General features: G+C 46.7%; 1 protein-coding gene across 5 annotated transcripts in view; it reads right to left on the bottom strand.

Annotated features, from left to right (window-relative positions):
* gab1 (GRB2-associated binding protein 1) overlaps positions 1–21,087 on the bottom strand; it is a 62,294-nt gene that overhangs the window by 8,882 nt on the left and 32,325 nt on the right. For 4 of the 5 annotated variants that reach the window (XM_080837038.1, XM_080837039.1, XM_080837042.1 and 1 more), the window contains 6 exons: positions 10,441–10,738; positions 5,703–5,916; positions 4,205–4,327; positions 2,858–3,606; positions 1,976–2,046; positions 1,268–1,592 (listed from right to left, as the gene is read on the bottom strand). In XM_080837038.1, the coding sequence (XP_080693164.1) occupies positions 1,268–1,592; positions 1,976–2,046; positions 2,858–3,606; positions 4,205–4,327; positions 5,703–5,916; positions 10,441–10,738 (1,780 nt within the window). The remainder of the gene's footprint in view (positions 1–1,267; positions 1,593–1,975; positions 2,047–2,857; positions 3,607–4,204; positions 4,328–5,702; positions 5,917–10,440; positions 10,739–21,087) is intronic. The other variant, XM_080837041.1, reaches the window with a different exon arrangement.

The following is a 21,087-nucleotide window of genomic DNA, read 5'->3' as shown; positions in this document are numbered from 1 at the left end:
AGACACAGATGAAGAGCGAGATTCTTCTCTGGAGAAGTACAACATTAAAGAAAGCACCCATGAGCTCACTGAAAGGAGCCCAATATAACCCAGTTTAGCCCAGCTCAGCCCAGCCTATAGGCCACTTCCCAAGCACATAGAGAGCAGCAGTAATACACAAACTGGTTGGCTACTGTGGCCTAATAGAGAATATGACAAACAATCAGCTGGCAGCAAGTGGCATTGTATCTGGCCCATGGTTATAAAAGATTCACAGTACCCTCAATCTTGGTTATAATATGTTAAGTGTTTACTACTTAAGGATTCATTAAAGTGCTCAACAGTTCAGTAGGTAAGTCATTGTACTGCAATAATATCATTGCACCTCTTTTAGGTAAAGGTGCTTACTCCGATGTAAATATAAAGGTAATCTTGAGAGAAATTATTGGAACGGTTTGTTGCTTGAAATGGTGGTGGAACGTTCTGCCCCCGATTTGATTGGGCCCAACCGCAGCTGCAGCGGCAGCAATGGCCGGCGGCTGCCTCTCTCTCTCTCTGCTTGTACAAGATTCAAATAGTGCCCCAGCCCCTTTTAACCAGATTGAAATTCCCCTCGTCAGCCTGGTCATCAAAGAGGCCTTTGACAGGATGGACAATGGGGACAGAGGTGACTGCTCCAGGCAAGCAGTGCAGTCAGGGTCCCCAAGACACATGGATCTCAGGCCAGGCACAAAAGGCGGCTTTCATGGCGGTGCTGGTCACATGTTAACGGCTAGCAAGGGGCAAAGTGGATATCGAGGCGTTAGTAAATGCTAATTCGGGAACTTCATAGGGTTTCAGATAAAGGCGGATTTCAGTTTCTCTGCATATTAGTCTCAGGGGTTTGACTGATTTGAAGGAAGGATCAAAATGGTGGTCTGACTGGACTGTCATGTTGTCAAGAGGGGAAAGTTAGCCTTTAGCATGATGGGCCTCCCAGACGTGTTGAGGGAATGAAGGTTTGAATTGGATTCATAAGCATGGGCCAGCACATAAAAAAAAAAACACCAGAGCTCCCAGCACACAAAAGCAAAAGGCTAAAGACAATCGAACACAGTCAATTAAATCAATCTGACCTCTCTGACTCACACAAAGCTCAACAAACCTTACACCATTCAACATACTTCTCACAGTCTCATGCAACAGCATATATATAAAGGATATATATATATATATCTCAAGGGTATGCCTCAACACATCCACTCCTACAGACACACGCACACACAAACCGGTCTGCCTCCTCCCTCACCTTTGCGGTCTGGTTTGAGGTTGCGGTCCACAGGGGGTGGCTGACGGTCCACAGGGGGAGGCTGGCACTCAGCCAGGGGCATGGGTCTTCGTGGGGGCGTCTTGGGGCTGGAGCGGAAGCCCATGTGTGCTGGCGGGGGCACCTGTTTGCCCAGAGATGAGAACTCTGCGGTGCCTGGGGTCATGGGCACGTAGTTGGGCTCCATGATAGGCTCGGACAGGCTGCCTGAGCGCCGGTGGGAGGGCGAGTTGGCGCTCATGGGTACGTAGTTTTCGTCCACCTCCTCTGTGGAAGTGCTAGTAACAGGCATCATGCCTTTGTTTTTCTGTGGTTGGTGATGCACAGAGACAGACAAACAGACAGACAGACAGACAACAGACAGACAGACAGACAGACAGACAGACAGACAGACAGACAGACAAAGACAGACAGACAGACAGACAGACAGACAGAGACACACACGCAACACACACAGGGAAGGAATTGAAGTCATGAATTGATGCAATGATACATTAAGTGAATCACTGACTTCACGTGTCTACCCTTTGGTTTGCATTTTGACCTATCCTGCTTTGCTCTGAAGCCTTCAACCCTATTTGATAAGACAGACTTATGTAGCCTTAACCACAAGTGTCCGATATTAAACAGTCACGTATACGTGAACATACTCACAGGATAAAAAGAACAGGCAATTCTTGAGAAACTTACAAAGTAATTGCTCAGATTGTCATTGAACTCAAATGATCTTGGGATGTCGTAGCAGTCCTGGGATCCACAATCTGTGAAAACATAACAACTAAAGTATGTAGCGGCATAGGTGATAAGACAGGCTAGCCCATCTCATTCTCTCCCAGTTATATAGAGCATACAGTTAACATAGTTCTGAGGGAAATTATTAGTTACAATAAAGATTGTACAAGCAGTGAATGAAAAATGACTACATAACAGTGAGCTTTTGAAATGGTAAGGCTTAACACTCAAAAACATTCAGACACTTTAAATACTTGTCAAAAAGATTCTCGAAGTACGAACTGTAACACTACTTTCAACCACTGACAGAGGGCGCTATGAAAATCAACAGCACTATGTAAACTAAGGATTTTAGCCTGAGGTTGAAGGTTTATTCCCAGGACACAGCCTACTTTACCAGGGAACCAGCAAACCTTTGATGACAAAGCTGCTGTGTCATACTTCATCATCAGTGTGCTGTGCTGACTAAGCAAATACACTGATTTGAAATCCAGACAAGGAAAAGTCCTGCTACTAGAGGTCCTTGGGAGACTGTATTATACCCTCACCAAGTAAACACCAAGTCACTTAACTAGCTGACAATGTACACCACCATGACAACTCTGGTTAGCAGCAATTGTGTATAGTACAGTTCTACATGACATACCATTAACATGACATTCATCATGAACAGTGTTTCATATATTAGATTTCTTGGAAGAACTCCCCCTCAGGAGAATTACAACTGAATTTGTGCTATTGTGTTCAGACAATTCAGACTTCTGACTTCATAAAATATCAAAATTTCTTTCTCTTCCACTATTACTCCGACCTCACTTCCTGGACTTCCTAGACACCTACCTTTGCGGAGGCGTGACGAGTCAACGGGGCCGATGGTGTTGCTGCGCAGCGCCTTGTTTCCAGCACTGGTCGGCACGCAGTAGTTCCCATCCGTCTCAGAGACGGAGCGTGGGACTGCGTAGGTATCTGTGGGCGATCTCTCCGGTGGCCCCCCAGCTGGCATCGTCGCCATGGATGACGAGAGCGAAGGTTTGGGCGGGCGCGGAGGGGGCACCACCTCCCCTCCTCCGAGAGGCTCCTTCCCGCCACCACCTCCTCCTCCCCGCTCTCCGCCTCCTCCACTCATGCTCCAGGGCAGGTAGGAGGAGCAACCGCTGCCGGGGGTCGGCGGGATGTCATAGCATGTCATGTTGCGCATCTGGGCCTCTAGTGAGGGTTTGCGGCCCGGCGTGTTGAAGACGTATAGCTCGCCGGCTTCACTCTCCGAGGCCGAGCGCGACGGCGGGGGCATCACCGTGTCTTGGGAGCGGCTGCGTGGCAGCTGGTAGAGCCCGCTGGGGTCGGTAGCTGGGGGAAGGCAGGGGCCGTGGCGCGAGGGCGGGGAGTCGTACAGGGCCGCGGCAGAGGAGGCGGAGGAGGGGTGCGAGAGTGAGTGCGAGTGCGAATGCGAATGCGAGTGCGATGAGAAGAAGCCGTTGACAGACGTGTGCTTGGCCGACGAGCAAGCGGTTGGGGGGGTGCGGTGCAGAGGCAGGTTGTCATTGCAGTCAGGCTCTGAGGACGTGGACTTAGAGCAGTCACCATACGACCTGCGAAGACGGAGGATTTGGATGTGAGGAGAGAAGAAACATATCAATGAGTGAGGTAGTACATCAAACACTGTTATCCAATGTTTACAATGCTTTCCACTCTAGTAAATAGACAACGTCTAGCTCCTTCTCAAAAAAGTATCACATTGAAAGTCTTCAGCATGTTTCTGCTCGGTCAGGTCCAGAAGGTTCACACCATCACAATCATGCAGAACACAAGCCTCCTCCAGGTCCAGGCAATGCCATCACCCCACACGTGACATGTGTCCACATTTGGTTGCGCTGATTGGCTATAGACAGTTAGTATAGTACAAACCTTACACAGGTGCAGTTGTCCAATCATGTGGATTATCTGTGTATGTTGTATGTGTGTGTGTGTGTTTAAGAACAAGTGTGAGCACAAGTTTATCATTTTATTTTATCTTCATCTTGTATAGTTGAAATATTCCTGTGTATTGTGTGCTTGTATAATACATATTATGTCTAGACTATACCTATCCCCAGTTCTCTCCCTGCAATGGACCAACTGCGTGTGCGTGTAGGTTTGCATGTGTGTGAGTTCATAACTGCACACTGGCATTCCATGCTTTGCACTCACTGACTGGCGTGGGGGGAGCTCTTGCTCTCACACTCCTCTAGGAGCAGGTACTCCTCATCCCCCTTTGGTGGGGAGGGGGGAGCGGGCAGGGGGGGGCCCGGAGAAGGGGTGGGGTTCAATGAGCTACACACAACATGAGGGTGGGGTTGGATGGGGGGGGTCATATAGGGGTCAATATAGCATTGATAACAGGTTGCAGACAACAGACTATACTGGAATGCATAATTTTCTTATAAAAACCTGTCAACCAGCGCATGTGTGGAAAATAGCACCTATGGCTAGCACTGAAATCGCGCCCCTGTCCAAACATCTAACATCCATCTTTAGATAACTTAACTATAATATCACCTAAAAAAGCAGGACCCTCGGTACAGACAGAGCTCATACTCCCCATACCCCAGAAGTACAGCATTGATAGGTGTGTTGGTAGGAGTTGAAAACATCTGGGGCTTAGTTGAGACCTGTAGGGGAGTCTGGGGGCATCCTCCCCTAGCAAATGTTTTATAATTCTGGCAGCTAAATGCCCCATTTTCACAAAGTTTGAGAAAGAAACAGTAAGCCTAAAGATAGCCCATGGTGTGCAGGGCAGGACGTCTGTCTGACTCACATGACCATTACCCCATCCATTACACCACACTGCTTGTCTACATATAAACACTTTCATGAAAATTACCATAGGTTACCAATAGAAAACATTTACGAGGTTTTTATAGACAGAAATGACATTTCATGTGAACATCATACTGTTTGAAGATCAGAAAATAACGTCGACCTTTGTATGGTACAGCAAAGTTTAGATGGGCCTATGAAGAGTGTTGCCTGGAGATGAAGCCGAAACAGTTCACACCATTTCTTTCCCTTTTACCTTGCTACTGTGCTCTCTCTCTGTCTTTGTCTTTGTCTTTGTCTTTCTCTCTCTCTCTCTCTCTCTCTCTCTTGGCAAGTAGTGTGAAGTAGGTCTGCTGCTTGAATAACATACAGATGACTCAAAACATACTTGCAATTTTTTGATCAACAATATCATACTTTTTTCCATGGCTTAAGTGCATTATCAGAATGAATAGATTCTGGGCTTTTTTTTAATTACCGGTATTATTCATTTTTTTGTAAAAGACGCTTATAAGCTAATAATCCTAAAACTCCAAATCATGGCATCTTCACTTTCAAGGATATGATCTCTATCATTTTAATCCAAGTATGTTAAGTAAATACATCTGAAGGCTGGCTTGTCTGACTTCTGGCTCAATAGTGCCCTCCTTCAAGTGGCGCCCAGGGCACATGCCATACCTTAGGTATGTCACAGCTTTCACTTTATTCATTTATTTATTACTTCTGTTTGTCTCTCTCTAGCACTTTAGTCCCAGGCCCGTTAACCCTGCACCTCATTTCCTCTCTCTCCCTCCCTTGCTAGGTGTTTCCACCCCGTGCATCTCTTCCTTTGTGTCTCCTTCCCCATCATTCAGTCTCCTTCGTTCCTCTCTCCCTCTATCCTCCTCACCTGCTTGTCTCTGGCTTCTTGCTCTCACAGTTGGACAGCCAGAGGTAGTCCTGTGGTTCGTCTAGGCTGGAGGAGGACTCCAGGTGGCTCACACTAACTGGCTGGTAAGGGGGGGGCACGCTGGTCAGGGCCGAGTGGCTGAGCCCCCCCAGTGACGAACCCAGGGCCACATCCAGCCCCCCACCCCCCGACTGCTGCACCAGCTTCGCCGGGTCTGGACGAGGAGAGAGAAGGGCAGTCAGTGACTCATCCTTTAAGCATGAAAAGGAGACCATTTAAAACCCACAGAGCTATCCTTATGAAACACCTGCAAGATTTGCTCAGCAAAGGTCATTTTATACATATTTCACATAACTATGATTAGAGTTTCTCTAGGGTTAGTGCAACACTTTATTAATTATCAGCTCCACTACTGCAACCACCTCCACTGTCCTCACAGTCTTCCTGCCATGTTAAAAGAGTTAGCAATAGCTTTGCGGAATCGAAACGCAAGTGTTTTTGGACTAGTTTCCTGCTGACAAGAGTGAAGACCAATTCAATTCAATTTTATGTATATAGCGCCAAAACAATAAAATTGTCTCAAGGGCCCAGTGCCTGGTTTGTGTGCATGATGGCAGGATGGTCGCAGTGTGTGTGTGTGTGTGTGTGTGTGTGTGTGTGTGTGTGTGTGTGTGTGTGTGTGTGTGTGTGTGTGTGTGTGTGTGTGTGTGTGTGTGTGTGTGTGTGTGTGTGTGTGGATTATAATTCAGTGGACAGATGAGTCAGAGGTATGAGACAGGGAAACCTTTACACTGTTGTGTAATCGTGTCTGTACATAAAATCACTCAAAAACAGTCCCACTGACACACTCTCACAGCAGACAGGCACAGTGCAAAAGATAAACAAGCACAGACATAAGCAACCTCACGTACCCACACAAAGACTGGCAAGTCATACACACATAAGTCATATAACTAAGCCTTTGAACTCATACCTGTAAAGACACACATACAAACACACACACACTCACACACACACTCACACACACACTCACACACACACTCACACACACACTCTGTCCGTTTGTCTTCGGCTGTGTCAGGGTATGTACAGTTTTTCACGAGGCGTTTTATACGTCTGTCCTCTATTCTCTCGGTCTCTATGCCAGCCGCCACCCCCGGCATTCGCTCAAGGTCTTCCAAGTCGTGCCTCACTGTGTGGGAGAGAGCGTGTGTGTGGGGGGACCCAGCTCTACTCAAACTCTACTGGTTTTGTAGGCATTCCCTGACACACACACACACACACACACACACACACACACACACACACACACACACACACACACACACACACTCACTCACTCACTCACTCACTCACTCACTCACTCGCTCACTCTCACACTCACACTCACACTCACAAAGTAGAGGAGTATAGCTGTGAACTATCCTCCAACCTTGACCAATACTTCCCAGGTACTCCACTAAGCACCACAAGAGGTCATTCTTGCCTGTGGCCATTCAACAACATAACCCCTCCCCTTTCTGCCTCAATATTGACCTTGGTGAAATAGGATCCAGGTTGGGCTTTAGTCCTTTCAAATTGATTCAACTATTTTGTAGATTGGCAGGAGAATATGTAACTTCACTTCCCCTGAGGATTACTAAAGTGGCTGTTTACTTATCTGTAGTGCTGGTAATTTGTGACTTTTAACTATGACAAAAGCACATTCATGTTTATTTGCATTTTTTTTGTATATTGACAGGTATATATCAACTTTAAAATGTTGGATTTTCTATGCATGTTTCATTGTAGTAAGTCTGTTTTACCTTTTTTTCCCTCCCTCCCTTCTTTTCTTCCTCAGTCCTGTTGTCCCCCTCCCTTCTGTTGTTCATAGGGATCAGTCCTGTTGTCCCCCTCCCCTAGGCTGTTTATAGGGCTCAGCACTGACTCACTGAGCACATGGGAAAATCCCCCTTGTGTCCCTGAAGCCCTCCTCACACTTCCCAGGCTACCCGGTGGCCAAAGGCTAACGCCTGACAGTACACACTTCATGCTCTACTCTGTGTGCCTGGCTGTGACACCTGCCCCACTTATGGTTCTCCTCCTTGGAGAAGAAAAGGGGCTCTCTCTAGGGCTGGATATTGGCACAGATGCCCTGATTCGATTGGGCTTATGTGGAGGTTTAAGTGCATGAGAAGCTTCATCTTCTGATTTACACAGCACACTAGTGTTGGATTCCATGATTCAATGCTGCACCTACATTTATACCCACTAGCCAGGATTCAGCAAAGACTGTGTTTTGGCAGTATAATAACTAAAGCATATTCTGCATTAGTCTGTATTCAGCGACAAAAGGGAATGCCGGCACAACTTTTCTTCCAGTTGAGCTGGCATAGTAATAACCGCAATGGCACTAAGGTCATATGGCTCATGGACAAACATTTTGCAAGTCAGAGAGATGTGACAAAAGGACAAATCAACAGACAAACTAAACACTTTGGGTAGTGAGATGGGAAGTGGGAGAGATAGGGTGGTGTGTAAGGTGAGCTGGCGGCTTACTCGGGCACCACACACTCCCAGGGGAGGGAAAGTGAGCAGCGAGCTCACACACAGAGACCTGGCAGGCAGCCTCGACCACAGACAATAACAATAACACAAAGCCACCTGGCACACACACACACACACACACACACACACACACACACACACACACACACACACACACAGGTTCTAACTTACAAACACACACACACCTGTGAAAATACACAAACATTCTCATTCACTTATCTGCACATTCACATTCATGATCAAGCACAAAGTTCAGTGGTTTCACTTTACATCCTGTCTTGGGGAGCAATCAGGCCATTAAAACACCATGACAAACTATAGCCTTTCCTGTAACTTATGATGAAGAGAATAACATTGTTCTTGATGTCCAAAGACCAGTTTACAACCTGCATGGATTTACTTCAAAAGCCTGAGACATTTAAAGCTGTGATACAACGACAACGTGTAACAGCAAACAGAAGCACTCAGACGCAATTAATATTAAAATTTTATGAAAGATGTGGAATGGGCACTAACAGCAGTGTGTGTGTGTGTGTGTGTGTGTGTGTGTGTGTGTGTGTGTGTGTGTGTGTGTGTGTGTGTGTGTGTGTGTGTGTGTGTGTGCGTGCGCGTGTGTGCACGCGGGGCCCCCTGTGTGTGTTGGTGTAAGGGTACTGATGCATATAGAACGCTGACTTCTAGAAATTCCTCCTCACCCATAACTAAAGCACTCATAGAGGACTTTTCCTGAACATTCTCATTTTTATCAGCACAACACAAACACATCCATGAATGCTCTTTCTCTCACACACACTGCAACAAGCTTCAGCCATTGTTGCCCGTCAACACTCACTCTAGGAGACAGTGTTGGCTAAATTGACCACACTGTATGAATTTAAGGCTACGCAGGGCTGATTCAGGGCTGACGTTTTAGGGATGGAAATAATCAGGAATAATAAGCTTCCTGGCATGGTGCGCTCTTGATGCCGAGAAACAACACAACTGACGTAATCAGAATATTTAACAATAGCTCTCAACTAGGCATAGGATACTGATGGGGCATATTACTGGAACAAAACATGTTAAAATATACAATGAGAATGAAACAGTGGCAACCCGGACCTGAAACCTGACCTTAGGGTGGTAATTGAAGTTAAAAACAGAAGCTTGAAATGTCCGGCAAAATAGTAAGGATCAAATTTGTGGATGAATGTACAGACGAGACAGTCAATCAGTCAAACAGCAACATTTGGGAGCCAAATAAACAGAATTGACCCGTCTGTCACTCAAGTGTGTCTGTGTCTGCGAGTGGCTTTGTCACTGGGAGTGAATGTGCCTATGTGAATTCTGAAGATGGCTATGTACATGTGCTGGACAACAAACCAATCATTTACCAGCACAGTCATTTAGCATCACTAAGTTAAATCCAAGAGATTATCAAGGTATGATCACCTTAATCAGTGTTGTAGTCCAGGGTATACGCAGGTATACGGAGTTTACCCACTTATTTTTAAGTCAGCATTTCGTATACCCACTTCTCAAAAATGAAGAGTATACCCACTTCTCCAGGGACCACTACACCACTGACCTTAGTGTATATAACGGATTGGAGAGCGTGTGGAATACATGGCATGGGTGGCTTATGGTGTTGTCTGATGTGACGAGACAGAAACGGCGAAGCGGTAGCTGGAGTCATGAAGGTCAAAGCCTGCAGTTCAGACTCGAGGAGTACACCTAGTAATTATGTCTGTCTACATCGAGCCTCTGAGCAAAAATGTGTGTCTGTGTGTGTGAGTGTGTGTGTGTCTGTGTGTGTGTGTGTGTGTGTGTGTGGTTGACATGCGGGACTGTGAGTAGCATATGTAAATGCAGTGTGTTAGGGTGTGCATATGTATGCCTAGGTGTATGAGGTATCATAGGTATGATTATGCATGTTCATACATTTGGAACTACATACAGAAGTCTGGCTCTGTCTGCGAGAACATCTGTGAGTGTATATGTGTCCATGCATATACATTTCTCATATCGCCATGTACCAACACCGACACATGCATCAGTCTACATGTCCCTTATCCTCAGTGACTGTGGGGCCTGTGTTAACCCCTTCAGGCCACTGTTGGTGTTGCGTGCGTGTCTTCACCGTGTCCCTGATCCATGTGCATGCACAAGTGCAGTGTGGTCACAGTCACACAGGCGTGGGCTCGTCCCTTACCGTCGCTTTCTGTGGGGTTGAATCCGCAGATGTCGCAGATGCAGCGCACCCACTTGTTCATGTCCTCCTCGGTGTCGGCCACCAGGTAGAAGACCCTGTCGATGGTCTTGATGTCGAAGATGAAGCTGCCCTCCAGGTCCTTCTTGTTGAAGGTGAGCCCCGCGTCCACCTGCTCACACAGGTTCAGGTCTATTACGCGGATGGGCTTCTTGGCGTGGTCATTCTTGTAGTACTCCAGAACATCTGGGTCCCCGGTCAGTCGCCCACTCCGAAGCATAAACCACCGCTTTTTCCATGCCTGATGGAGGAGAGGGAGGGAGAGAGATACTTAATTTCGTTGTAATTAATTTCACTTGTTCCTAGGGAGGAAGATGTAATGTTGGTGTAACTAGCCTCTCAAATTCATCAAGGTGTGAAGTGATAGATTTATAAGTGGCACTGCTGTCATGTTGACCAAAGCATCTTATTCTGTAGTGTAAAGAAATAAAATGTCAGTAAATATCCCAGGATAAGATCACATAGTTGACTGGGAGAGGTACCAGATAAGAGCTTTTATCTTAGCAACGAAAGGTCATCCAATAAACTCTGTTTTCATTCTTTCAATGAATGCATGCTCCACATTTTTTTTTTTTATAATTGTTGCGATTGTATTAATATAATTATGAAACGAAAGGAAAAAGAGAGAATGAGGAGATTGGAAATGAACAGAGGAAATCAACAGTAGAGAGACCTGACCGGACCGGACCGGAGCAGACCAGAGACACCACAAGTCCAAACGGAGGCTCAGGGAATTTCAAACCCAGCAGTGACTAACGCACCCCGTGGGGCTCAGAGCGGCCAGAAAGAAGTCACAGAGGTCAGGCTGGACTCAGCCACATTCCAGCCCTGACCACTGACTGGACATGAGGGACCTCTGTTTGACCAGTCCCCTCCAGCCTTCGTCAGGCCAGTACAGCCTGGCCCGGTCTGGTTTGGTCTGGTCCACCAGGGCTTGTCCAGTCCCCACTTACCACAGAGCTATGCGTCTGGAAGCACCAGAACCACAGCCATGGCTCAGTCTGACACCCCCACAACACTCCCACCATCTGGGGTGCCCACACACGCTAAACTAGGAAGGGGCCAATTAGCCCGCTCCAGCTGACTGCTCCAGCTATTCTCAGAGTGGGGTTGTTTTGGGGCTATTTTTTTTTTCTTCCTTTATGAAGAGGAATGCAAACCCATGGTTGGGAGTATCGCCAGCAACCAGGCAGGCCTCTCAGGATCCCTTTTTATTTGGTTTACGCTTTTCCCTCACATCAGCAGCAGACTCTCACACCCTCAGGGAATGAGATCTCCATTTCTCTGCTGTGAATGTTCGCCCTAGCAAAAGGCAGACCCATTTACAGACGGAATTATCCAGGAATAGAGCCGCATCAGGCCTAGCCTCCTCTACTCCCCTCCCCACGATCTGACTACCCACAACAGCGTAACCCAGCCCAGTGTGAGGGGCGCATGAGTGCTGTTTGAACCAGAGCCCCACACAGGGAAAAAGAGCTGTGGGCTGGGAAAGAGGGCAATTCATGGAGGTCACAGACCCCTCTGCTGTCAATCATGTAGTCCTGAGTGTGGGTGGAGGAAACTTGAGAATAAGAAAGAATAAGGTTCTCTCTTAAAAGAAGTAATGCAGCTTGAGATACATGCCAGAGTCTGTCTGTCACACTTACAAACTGGGTGCATAATCAACCAACTAATAAAATAACAAACATTTATTCAAGCCAACAAACATCAACCAGCCGAGCAATAACGCATGTTATACAACAGAAGGGACCAATCATAAAAATCACAGTCCACTCTGAATCATAATGTCCAAAATTCTGTCCCTGTGTGTGTGTGTGTGTGTGTGGGGGGGGGGGGGGGGGGGGGGGGGGGGGGTGTTATCTGCTTAACTGAACGTGTATGTTTGTTGGTATGTGTACATGTTGAGGTGTTTGGTTGTCTATTTTCATAAGTAACAGGAGTCAAACACTATGGGTGTGTGTTTGTGTATCCATGTATGTGTGCTCATGCATGGGAGTCTGTGTGTATTTGTGCATTTGCTTGTGTCTGGCCTTGCTGGAACCATTCAAAACAAAAGTATTGAAGTTGTCCTCTCACGCCAAACAATCCATGGGTCTTTTTTTGTACTTCAAGGGAAGAGGGGGGGGCAAGCAACCCAATTTGGGGCTAGATCTGAGGCTGTTACCAGCCGGGCGTTGGACTGTGAGGAATGCTAACTAAATGGCTGTTGTTGTTTTTCTTCCGTAAGATTGGAGCCATATTAACAATGCTGGGTGTTCTTCTCCCCCCTCTCTCTCCACTCAGCTGTTTTTCCATCCACAGGGGGGTCTTTGTTAAAACTAAGGCCTCAGGAGCACACAGGCCAACATCACACCATCACAGCAGTAGAAAGAAAGAAAGAAAGAAAGAAAGAAAGAAAGAAAGAAAGAAAGAGGGGAGAAGAGAAGGAGAATAGAAAGTAAAAGAGAGAGTGAAAAAGAAAACCCCATAGAAATAAATATCTCCAGGAAAAGTGCTGTCACACCAATGAAAACACACAGAGACAAACAGTTATGCACATACAAACATGCAGACAGAACCACACACTAGGTCACTCAAGACTCCAGCAGCCACGTATCAGCGCAAGACCGCCTGCAGAACGTGAACACATCAGCAGCATCACACTGAACTCTCTGTCAGCCCACAAATAAGGTAGCCTGCAGAACTTTAGTGCACCTACAAGCCATAAATATTCTCTCTGTTTTTCTTGGTCACATTCTCACAGACACATACGTGCACATGCAGGCGTGCACACCCACACCCACATAAACACACATTCACATTCACACACACACACACACACACACACACACACACATCACAAGTGGTAAGAGAGCAGGCATACTGACAGTGGAATGGACTGTTGTGGTTAGAGCCTTTCTCTACAGCTCAGCCTCTCAGCCTCATCACAGAGCACACAGGGTCAGGTTACCCCACCAAGAATACAGATCAGCTTACACTGAGAGAGAGAGAGAGAAAGAAAGAGAGAGCTAGAGAGAGAGAGAGAGATTGGGAGAGAGGGAGTGCAAATGGATGGGGGAGAGCAGTCACAAGAGAGACTGGGAGCGATGGAAAGACAGAGGGAAAACGAAACAGAGCAGGGAGAAGGCAAACTGCCCCGCCTAGCCAGACAACAACACGTCCAGTGTCACGATGGTGAACTGAACACAGGCAACATGTTTCCCACAGCAGAGCAGGGGTCATACCTACAGGTCACAACAACAGTCCCGTCAGCAACGAGAATGCAAAAACAAATCAACTTTCTCTGAGGGGTCAGGCATACAGTATCTACAGTACACACACACACACACACACAGACACACAGACACACACACACACACACACACACACACACACACACACAAACACACACACACACACACACACACACAGAACAGACAAACACACACAGACAAACACACACACACACAGACACACACACACACACAATTGCTTCACAATTAAATGTTTGGACCGTTTTTGTTAAATGTTGTCAGTTTAGCAGAGGGATCAGAGAGTGACAAAGAATGAACGATTGAGAAAAGGGAACGGACAGAGTGATGAAGGGGTGGATTGAGGTTAATTGCTTTGCTAAAAGAGTGATAACCCTGTAAAAATGACAACTGGGATTTATAGGTCTAAAACGTGACTCAGAGGAGGCGGATTGGAGGAGGGATTGAGAGAGTGGTAGTTTATGGAACAGAGGAGAGAGAGAGTGAGGAGTACAGTCTATAGTAAGTACATGACTATATGCTTCTATGACACAGCTTAAGGTACAAGGCTGAAAAGTTGGTTACTGGTAGATGAAGCGACTGTGGGTACAGGACACCCTGGAATACCAGCAGCAGCACTGTGCTCACGGGTGTTTAGATGTGTAGGTAAGAAGCAGCTTTTACTGCTTGCACAGATGACCAGAAAGGGACAGAAACAGGGAAAGAGAGAGAGGGAGTGATGCAAGGGAAAAAGAGAAAGAGTGAGTGAGAAAGAGAGAGAGAGAGAGTGAGTGTGAGTGTGAGAGGGAGAGAAGGAGAAGTGTGAAAGAGAGATAAAGCATAGAGAGATATCATGAGAAAGAAAGAAGCTACAGATGACGAGTGGCAGAAGGCATGAGAACTACTCAACCATCTGTGGGCCTTCATACACACACACACACACACACGCACACGCACACGCACACACACATACTGTAGTCTGCACTTAAAACACTCACACAATCAGTCAGCCCTGAATCAGCTTTAAACACTCAGCCTACACTAAACCAACCCACTAACACACACATGACAACACTTACACTGTTTACACACAGGGTGGCACAGACCAGGACATGCTCACATACGGACTTTAACGTAGAGAAAGTCTGAAGTGATGCAAATAAAAACTTAACTAGACAGGACACATTTAACAGTCACTTGTGGGAGACATGTGGGTACTGGTAAGAGGGTGCGCACACACACACACACACACACACACACACACATACACACACACACACTAACATACACCAACATACACCAAACGACTTAATACACACAAACACAGGGTTTACCATGGTTCAATTCAAATGACTGAATAGCACTTTCCCTTTAAATTCTTCCCAAGCTGCTGTCGATCTTCGTACACATACACACACATTGTCCCCACTGTGTGCTGTGTACTGACCCACATACGCCTCATTGTAAGTAAGGCAAGAACCTTCTTATGCTGCCCAGAGAGCTTTCACAGCAAAATAGGAGGCACTCTACAATGCCTCTATGTGTGTGTGTGCATAAGTGTGTTTGTGTGTGTCTGTGTGTACATGCACTTTGTGGTTAAGAAGCAAAGACAACTCCACAACCACGAACATTTCTGGATTAGTGAAGTTAGCATATCAAGCTCAGCCTACCTCAATCTACGAATCCCTCGTCGAGATTTTGAGCATTAACTCTTTCATTTATTTAGATCCCATTACATCTGGTCAGCACAAAGCAACACATGTGCAGAGACTCTCACAATCACGAAGGTGAACCCCAAGAGCTCATACCATACAAACTACTGTTTGCCCCACAGTATACGTTCGCTTGGAGGAGTGGACAGCACTGCTCAATGGAGAAGATCCACTGGTCCCAAAACTGTCCAAAAAGAATCCCAGCTGCCCTACACCCTCCACACGACCACAGGCGAGACTGATCCCAGACAACCCGAGAACTCCAGCAGCAAAGCTTCTTCATCCAGCCCCTCAAGTGTCGTTTGGTGTATGAGCAGATGAGGGTGTGTGAGTGTGTGTGTGTGTGTGTGTGTGTGTGTGTGTGTGTGTTGTGTGTGTGTGTCTGTTCGTGTGTGTATGTGTGTGTGTGTGTGTGTGTGTGTGTGTGTGTGTGTGTGTGTGTGTGTGTGAGAGTGAGTGAGAGACAGAGAATTGTGTGTGAGTGTGTGAGGGAGGAGAGGTCCCCCAAGAGCTGCAGCAGCTGTCCCTCCACCCTTTGTCTCTCTCTCTCTCTCTCTCTCTCTCTCTCTCTCTCTCTCTCTCTCTTTCTCTCTCTCTTTCTCTCTCTCTCTCTCTCTCTCTCTCTCTCTCTCTCTCTCTGACACACAGACACATACTCATACATACACACTCCCATCTGATACATGCGGCGGAAGCCGGGGGCCTGAGTGTCATGGCGGAGGCTGAAACAGAGTTGTCTTTGAGAGGTGGGACACTGGGGGAATGCCATCCCTGTTGAATCACGCTTCCATCGAGCAAGCGAGGAAGAGAGAGAGAGAGAGATAGAGGGAGAGAGAGAACTAGTAGTACCATATGAAGGGCATAAAAGGGTGTGTGTGTGTGTGTGTGTGTGTGTGTGTGTGTGTGTGTGTGTGTGTGTGTGTGTGTGTGTGTGTGTGTGTGTGTGTGTGTGTGTGTGAATGCCTGTTCTTGAGAGAGGGAGCAGGGGTGGCGGGGGGTGTTTCAGAGTGACAGACACAGACTTGGAGGTGGGGGGTTACCATAGGGCATGGCCTCCCTCAAACCCCACCCCACCCCTCCCCACCCCTCTCTGCATTCCACAGCCCTGGCCCTGCCCTCGTCCGGCACAGTGTCCTTTGTTGGCTGCAATCAGGGCCCAGCTCTCCACAGCATCTGTGCTCTCAGCCTCCAGCACTCTGATAGGGACTCTGCTGCCCCTCTGCCCTGCGATTCTAACTGCTCCAGACACAGGTTTCACAAATGTTCCACAAAAGCATGACAATTAAGGTAATAACGTCTTGCATGAACACTGAAGGAAGCTCCAACACTACCAACTGCTGCAGCACCACAACATAACTGCAGGTTTTTAAGGTAATTTAAGAGGAACAGTTTTGACTAAGCAGTTGTCTATATGCCGGTCCATTGCACCAGCGACTCCTGTTATCATTGCATCGTGCCTAGCGTGTATTTCATTTCCCCGGAAAAGGAAAACATTTGGTCAGGTTGTTCTTGAAACTGATCGGTGGGTGAGATGCAAACCTTGATGCATTTCTCTCAGTAGGGTGCCATCTGTCCATGGAGAGGCAGGTACACCTGAAACAACTGAAGAACTAAAGAAATGGCTGGGGATTGCTGGGGACAGCATGACAGATCGAGAAATAATGAGGCAACGGACAAATAAAAGTGTTACGGTTTCTAGGATACAAAGCAGACAAGCTTATCTGTATGTGTGGTGTGTGTGTGTGTGTGTGTGTGTGTGTGTGTGTGTGTGTGTGTGTGGATGAGTACATGAGCGTATGGAAGAAAAATAACTGTCTGGCTGAATCATTTGTAAGTGTGAGATGGAGAATCGGAGAGGAGTGCAGTGGCAGCTAGTGTGGCAGCGTGGCGAGCTTGCCAGGCTTGGCAGAACTGGGGGTGGATTCGAGCCAGTCAGGGTGTCTACAACGGACACAGAATCAACAACAACTTTACTGGTGTGTTACATAGGGTTGGTGTGTGTGCGTGTGTGTGTGCGTGTGTGTGCGTGTGTGTGCGTGTGTGTGCGTGTGCGCACACGTCAGTCAATTCACACACTCACTCTTGTGTTAATTCACATCTTGCTGACTTATTTGGCTGTTTCAGTCTCTTTCAAACAGGAAAAGGGTGGTAAGACAGTTTATAAGCCAAAGAATGTTCTGTACTTGCTGGAAGTGGATCTGCCTTTCAACTCAAAGCCAGAAAAGCACAAGAGTTAGAATGACGAGACAAAATAGCACACAAACAACATGACCTGAAACAAAAAGTGAAAACATTGGAAATGCAAAAAAAGAAACCAAGGTAGAGTAAGGCCCAATCTCAATACTTCCCCTTACCCCTTATCTTACCCCTTACCCTTGAAATTGCGCGTTCATGTGAGAGCTAGTGGTGTCTCAATACCCAACTTGATCAAGATTAAGGAGTAAGGTTAAGGGCTGTATGGCCCTCGTTTTTGCGATGATCGGAGACCTACCTTGCTCCTCCAAGGGCTATCCCAGAGCACACCGCGAAACCAGCTCGGGAATTTTCAAAAAAACATGGCTGCTTGAAGTGAGGAATATTTTTACATGAATAAAGCTATCTACACAACTTTTTATATGTTTATAATGACTCGGTTTGATCTGAAATGTACTACACGAGCGATGCATAGAATTGTCGGTCTTAACTGAAACTTTCAAACGGTAGTTTTGCCGATACAATTAGCGCGTATACCACCACTCCATTGGCTTACATGGTAGCTTGCCAGCTATCATGCTACATACACTACATGTAAGTATTTTTGGCTTATAATTAATTTAAAAATGACGACAGTCTTGTTTCGTGCTCTACACAGTTGTATACATATATATTTGCAACCATGTTCTTCATTAGACTTTTTTTTTAAATCGCTAGTTTCATAGCTCACAGTCACGCATGACGTACCCGAAACCTAGTGGCGTCTCATTTCATAGGGGAAAGATCTCAGCCCTTGGCCCTTACACTTGCAAGTGCTAGGGTTAAGACTAAGACAAGATTAAGCGAAAGGGGCAAGGAGAAGAATCGAGATTCGGCCTAAGACCAGGAAAAAAACTAAGGACACACAGTGGGCCTCTCCAGCCTGCAGCAGTGCACAGGGCAGGGGGAATGTGTGTGTGTGTGTGTGTGAGCGAGAGAGTGGGGGCAGTAGTGTCCTGTTGCAGAGGTCACCTACCAGCAGGAGGAGTACAAGAATAGCCAGGCCTGCCTAGGCATGACCACAGGCTGGCCCATCCCCCCTCCCATCCCCTGCTTACCCCAGTGGTGACATCATCCCCCCTGCATCCATCTCTCTCCGTGGTACTTTGCCGCTGGTCGTCTGTGGCATGCAGACAATCACCAGGAGGGGGGCTGGGTTGCCCCTGTCCACGGGCGTGCTCTAAAAGCACCATTCACTCAGATGGATTTTAAATGGGATTCAATAAGCACGGGCAGAGCTAATTTTACACCTTGTGTTTTAACGGGTGAGGGCCAACAGGGAGCTGAATGCATGAAGCGCTGGATTACACAAAGGCATTTTAGAGTGCATGTGTATGCATATGCGTGTGTGTGTGTGTGTGTATGAAGAACAAGAGAACAAGAGGTTGCATGAGGGACAGATAGTGTGAATTTAAAAAGTTTAAAAGAGCAAGTGAGACAGAGTGTGAAACAGTGTTCTTGGAGTAAGAGAGAGAGAGATAGAGAGAAAAATAAAGGTAGAAAGAGGATGAGTGATTGGGAAGAGAAGTTTGTGGTTTAATAGAGCAAAGAGTGTTTTGTGCAGGGCTGCAGAGTGTTGTGTAAGCATGAAGCCAAATTTAGCCGCGCAGATGAGGCTTTTCAAAAGAAGTACCTCAGATTATGTGTGTGTGTGTGTGTGTGTGTGTGCGTGTGCATGCGGTTTAAGTACGGGCTATGCAGGCAATCGTGAAAGTCAACTTTTGTCTGACGGTGATGTGCGTGGCATGTTGGGGCAGAATCCCTAGATGCGACACACCTACTGCTTCTCCTCGCTCTCTCATTCCCTTTCGGCTGTGTTCGCCATCATTCCTCCCCTACCTCTCTCTGCCTTTATCCTCCTCTCACTCTTTCTCTCTCACTCATCATATTTTGCTCATCTTTCCTGGCCTCACTCTATCAGCAGGGGTTGCCTCTGCCAAGAAAACAGCACTTGAGTTTATACAACTTCCCGCACTTCCACTTTATGGTTCATAAAAGACACAGCAGGGAAGTTGGCTTTATTGCCTACATGCAGGAACATACAAGGTCTTTTCTGCCCAAGAACTCAAACAAGAAAGTGTGAGATGAATAGCAAACTGTAATGAACAGAATTTCTTTGAGTGCCCAATGGCCGTCAGTATCATCTCAGTAAACGCTAAGTGATGAAAAGGGATCCTTTCTTGATCAAGATTGACCATCAATCTCAAACTGCCACCTGACTTATTGTGAACAGAACATTTGACGTAAATAAGCAGGAGCCATTTTTTGTCCCATCTATGCACTGAGCTTGCTGATTAGATCTACCTCAGGTTGTATTCGTTTTTTTTTTTTTTTCACAATTTTTCCTCGCCAAATCTCTTTTGAAAGTACTACAGAACGTCTTTATTGCCAACATTTCCAATCCACTCCTCACAGATCACATGGCGCCGAAACTTCAGAGATAACATCCTGTTAGTGAATATGCATAGCAAGCATCCAACCATGCCCTTAGCTTTAATGCATCTGCTAATGTGCACTGCACATACTAATCAATATCACTCATTACTCTTTAGTGAAGCTAAGAGGCGTAGCACTGACTCAAATGCAGAGGAGAATCTAAGAGTTCTGGACAGGAAGAAGGGGTGGTTTTAGGCCAGCTCTGACCCAAACAGAACTCAGAGCACCACAGTATAGAGAAAGGATGTGAAGTCGCTATTACAGGTCAGCAGTAGAGCCTTTAGGAATAAGGGCAGTTGTATCTGGTGTGGTTGTAGGTCTTCAATCCTACCGACCAGTAAAATGCCCAATTAAATTGCAGCCACACCTATCCTCTACTGAGAACACTAATCTTAAATCCAGTAATGGCAAGACGTGTTTCAAGTTTGTTTGCTCCTATTCTCCGAAAATGTCCTACTACACCGCACTTGGTATGGAAAATAGGATGTTTTTCCACAAAATTGTGCAAATTAGTTTGAACTCTTCCCGAATGTGTTGTGTGCCACACTGCAGGTGGAGGGCCTCGGTGTCCACTGTCAACACCCAGAGAAAACAACAGGCTCGCTGAGCACCGAGACCCAGCCCTGCTGGCACAATACACACTGGAGCTCTGGCACTGACAGGGTGAGGGGCCCACCTCAGACGAGTCTCACAATGGTCTGATCCACATCTCATGTGGGTATGCATGCCAGACACCCACCGCCTAATACACACATGCCCAATCAGCCCCCCCACCCACCCACTCACTCACTCACCACCCACACAACTCACTGATTACATATGAGACACAATTCAATGACTATAGACATGAGATACAAAAGTGTTTATGTCTAGCCAATGGCTAACGGCCTGCCATCTTTTAAACACTGCTTGCTGAGTACGTCTATGACATCTGCTCATGAGGCTCCCAGTTGCCTGATGCATTTTGGCTTTGAATGTGG

The sequence above is a fragment of the Sprattus sprattus genome (assembly GCF_963457725.1).
Source record: "Sprattus sprattus genome assembly, chromosome: 4".
NCBI lineage: Eukaryota > Metazoa > Chordata > Actinopteri > Clupeiformes > Clupeidae > Sprattus > Sprattus sprattus.
Note: the sequence above shows the minus strand (reverse complement) of the source record. Positions and strands in the feature narration are given on the sequence as shown.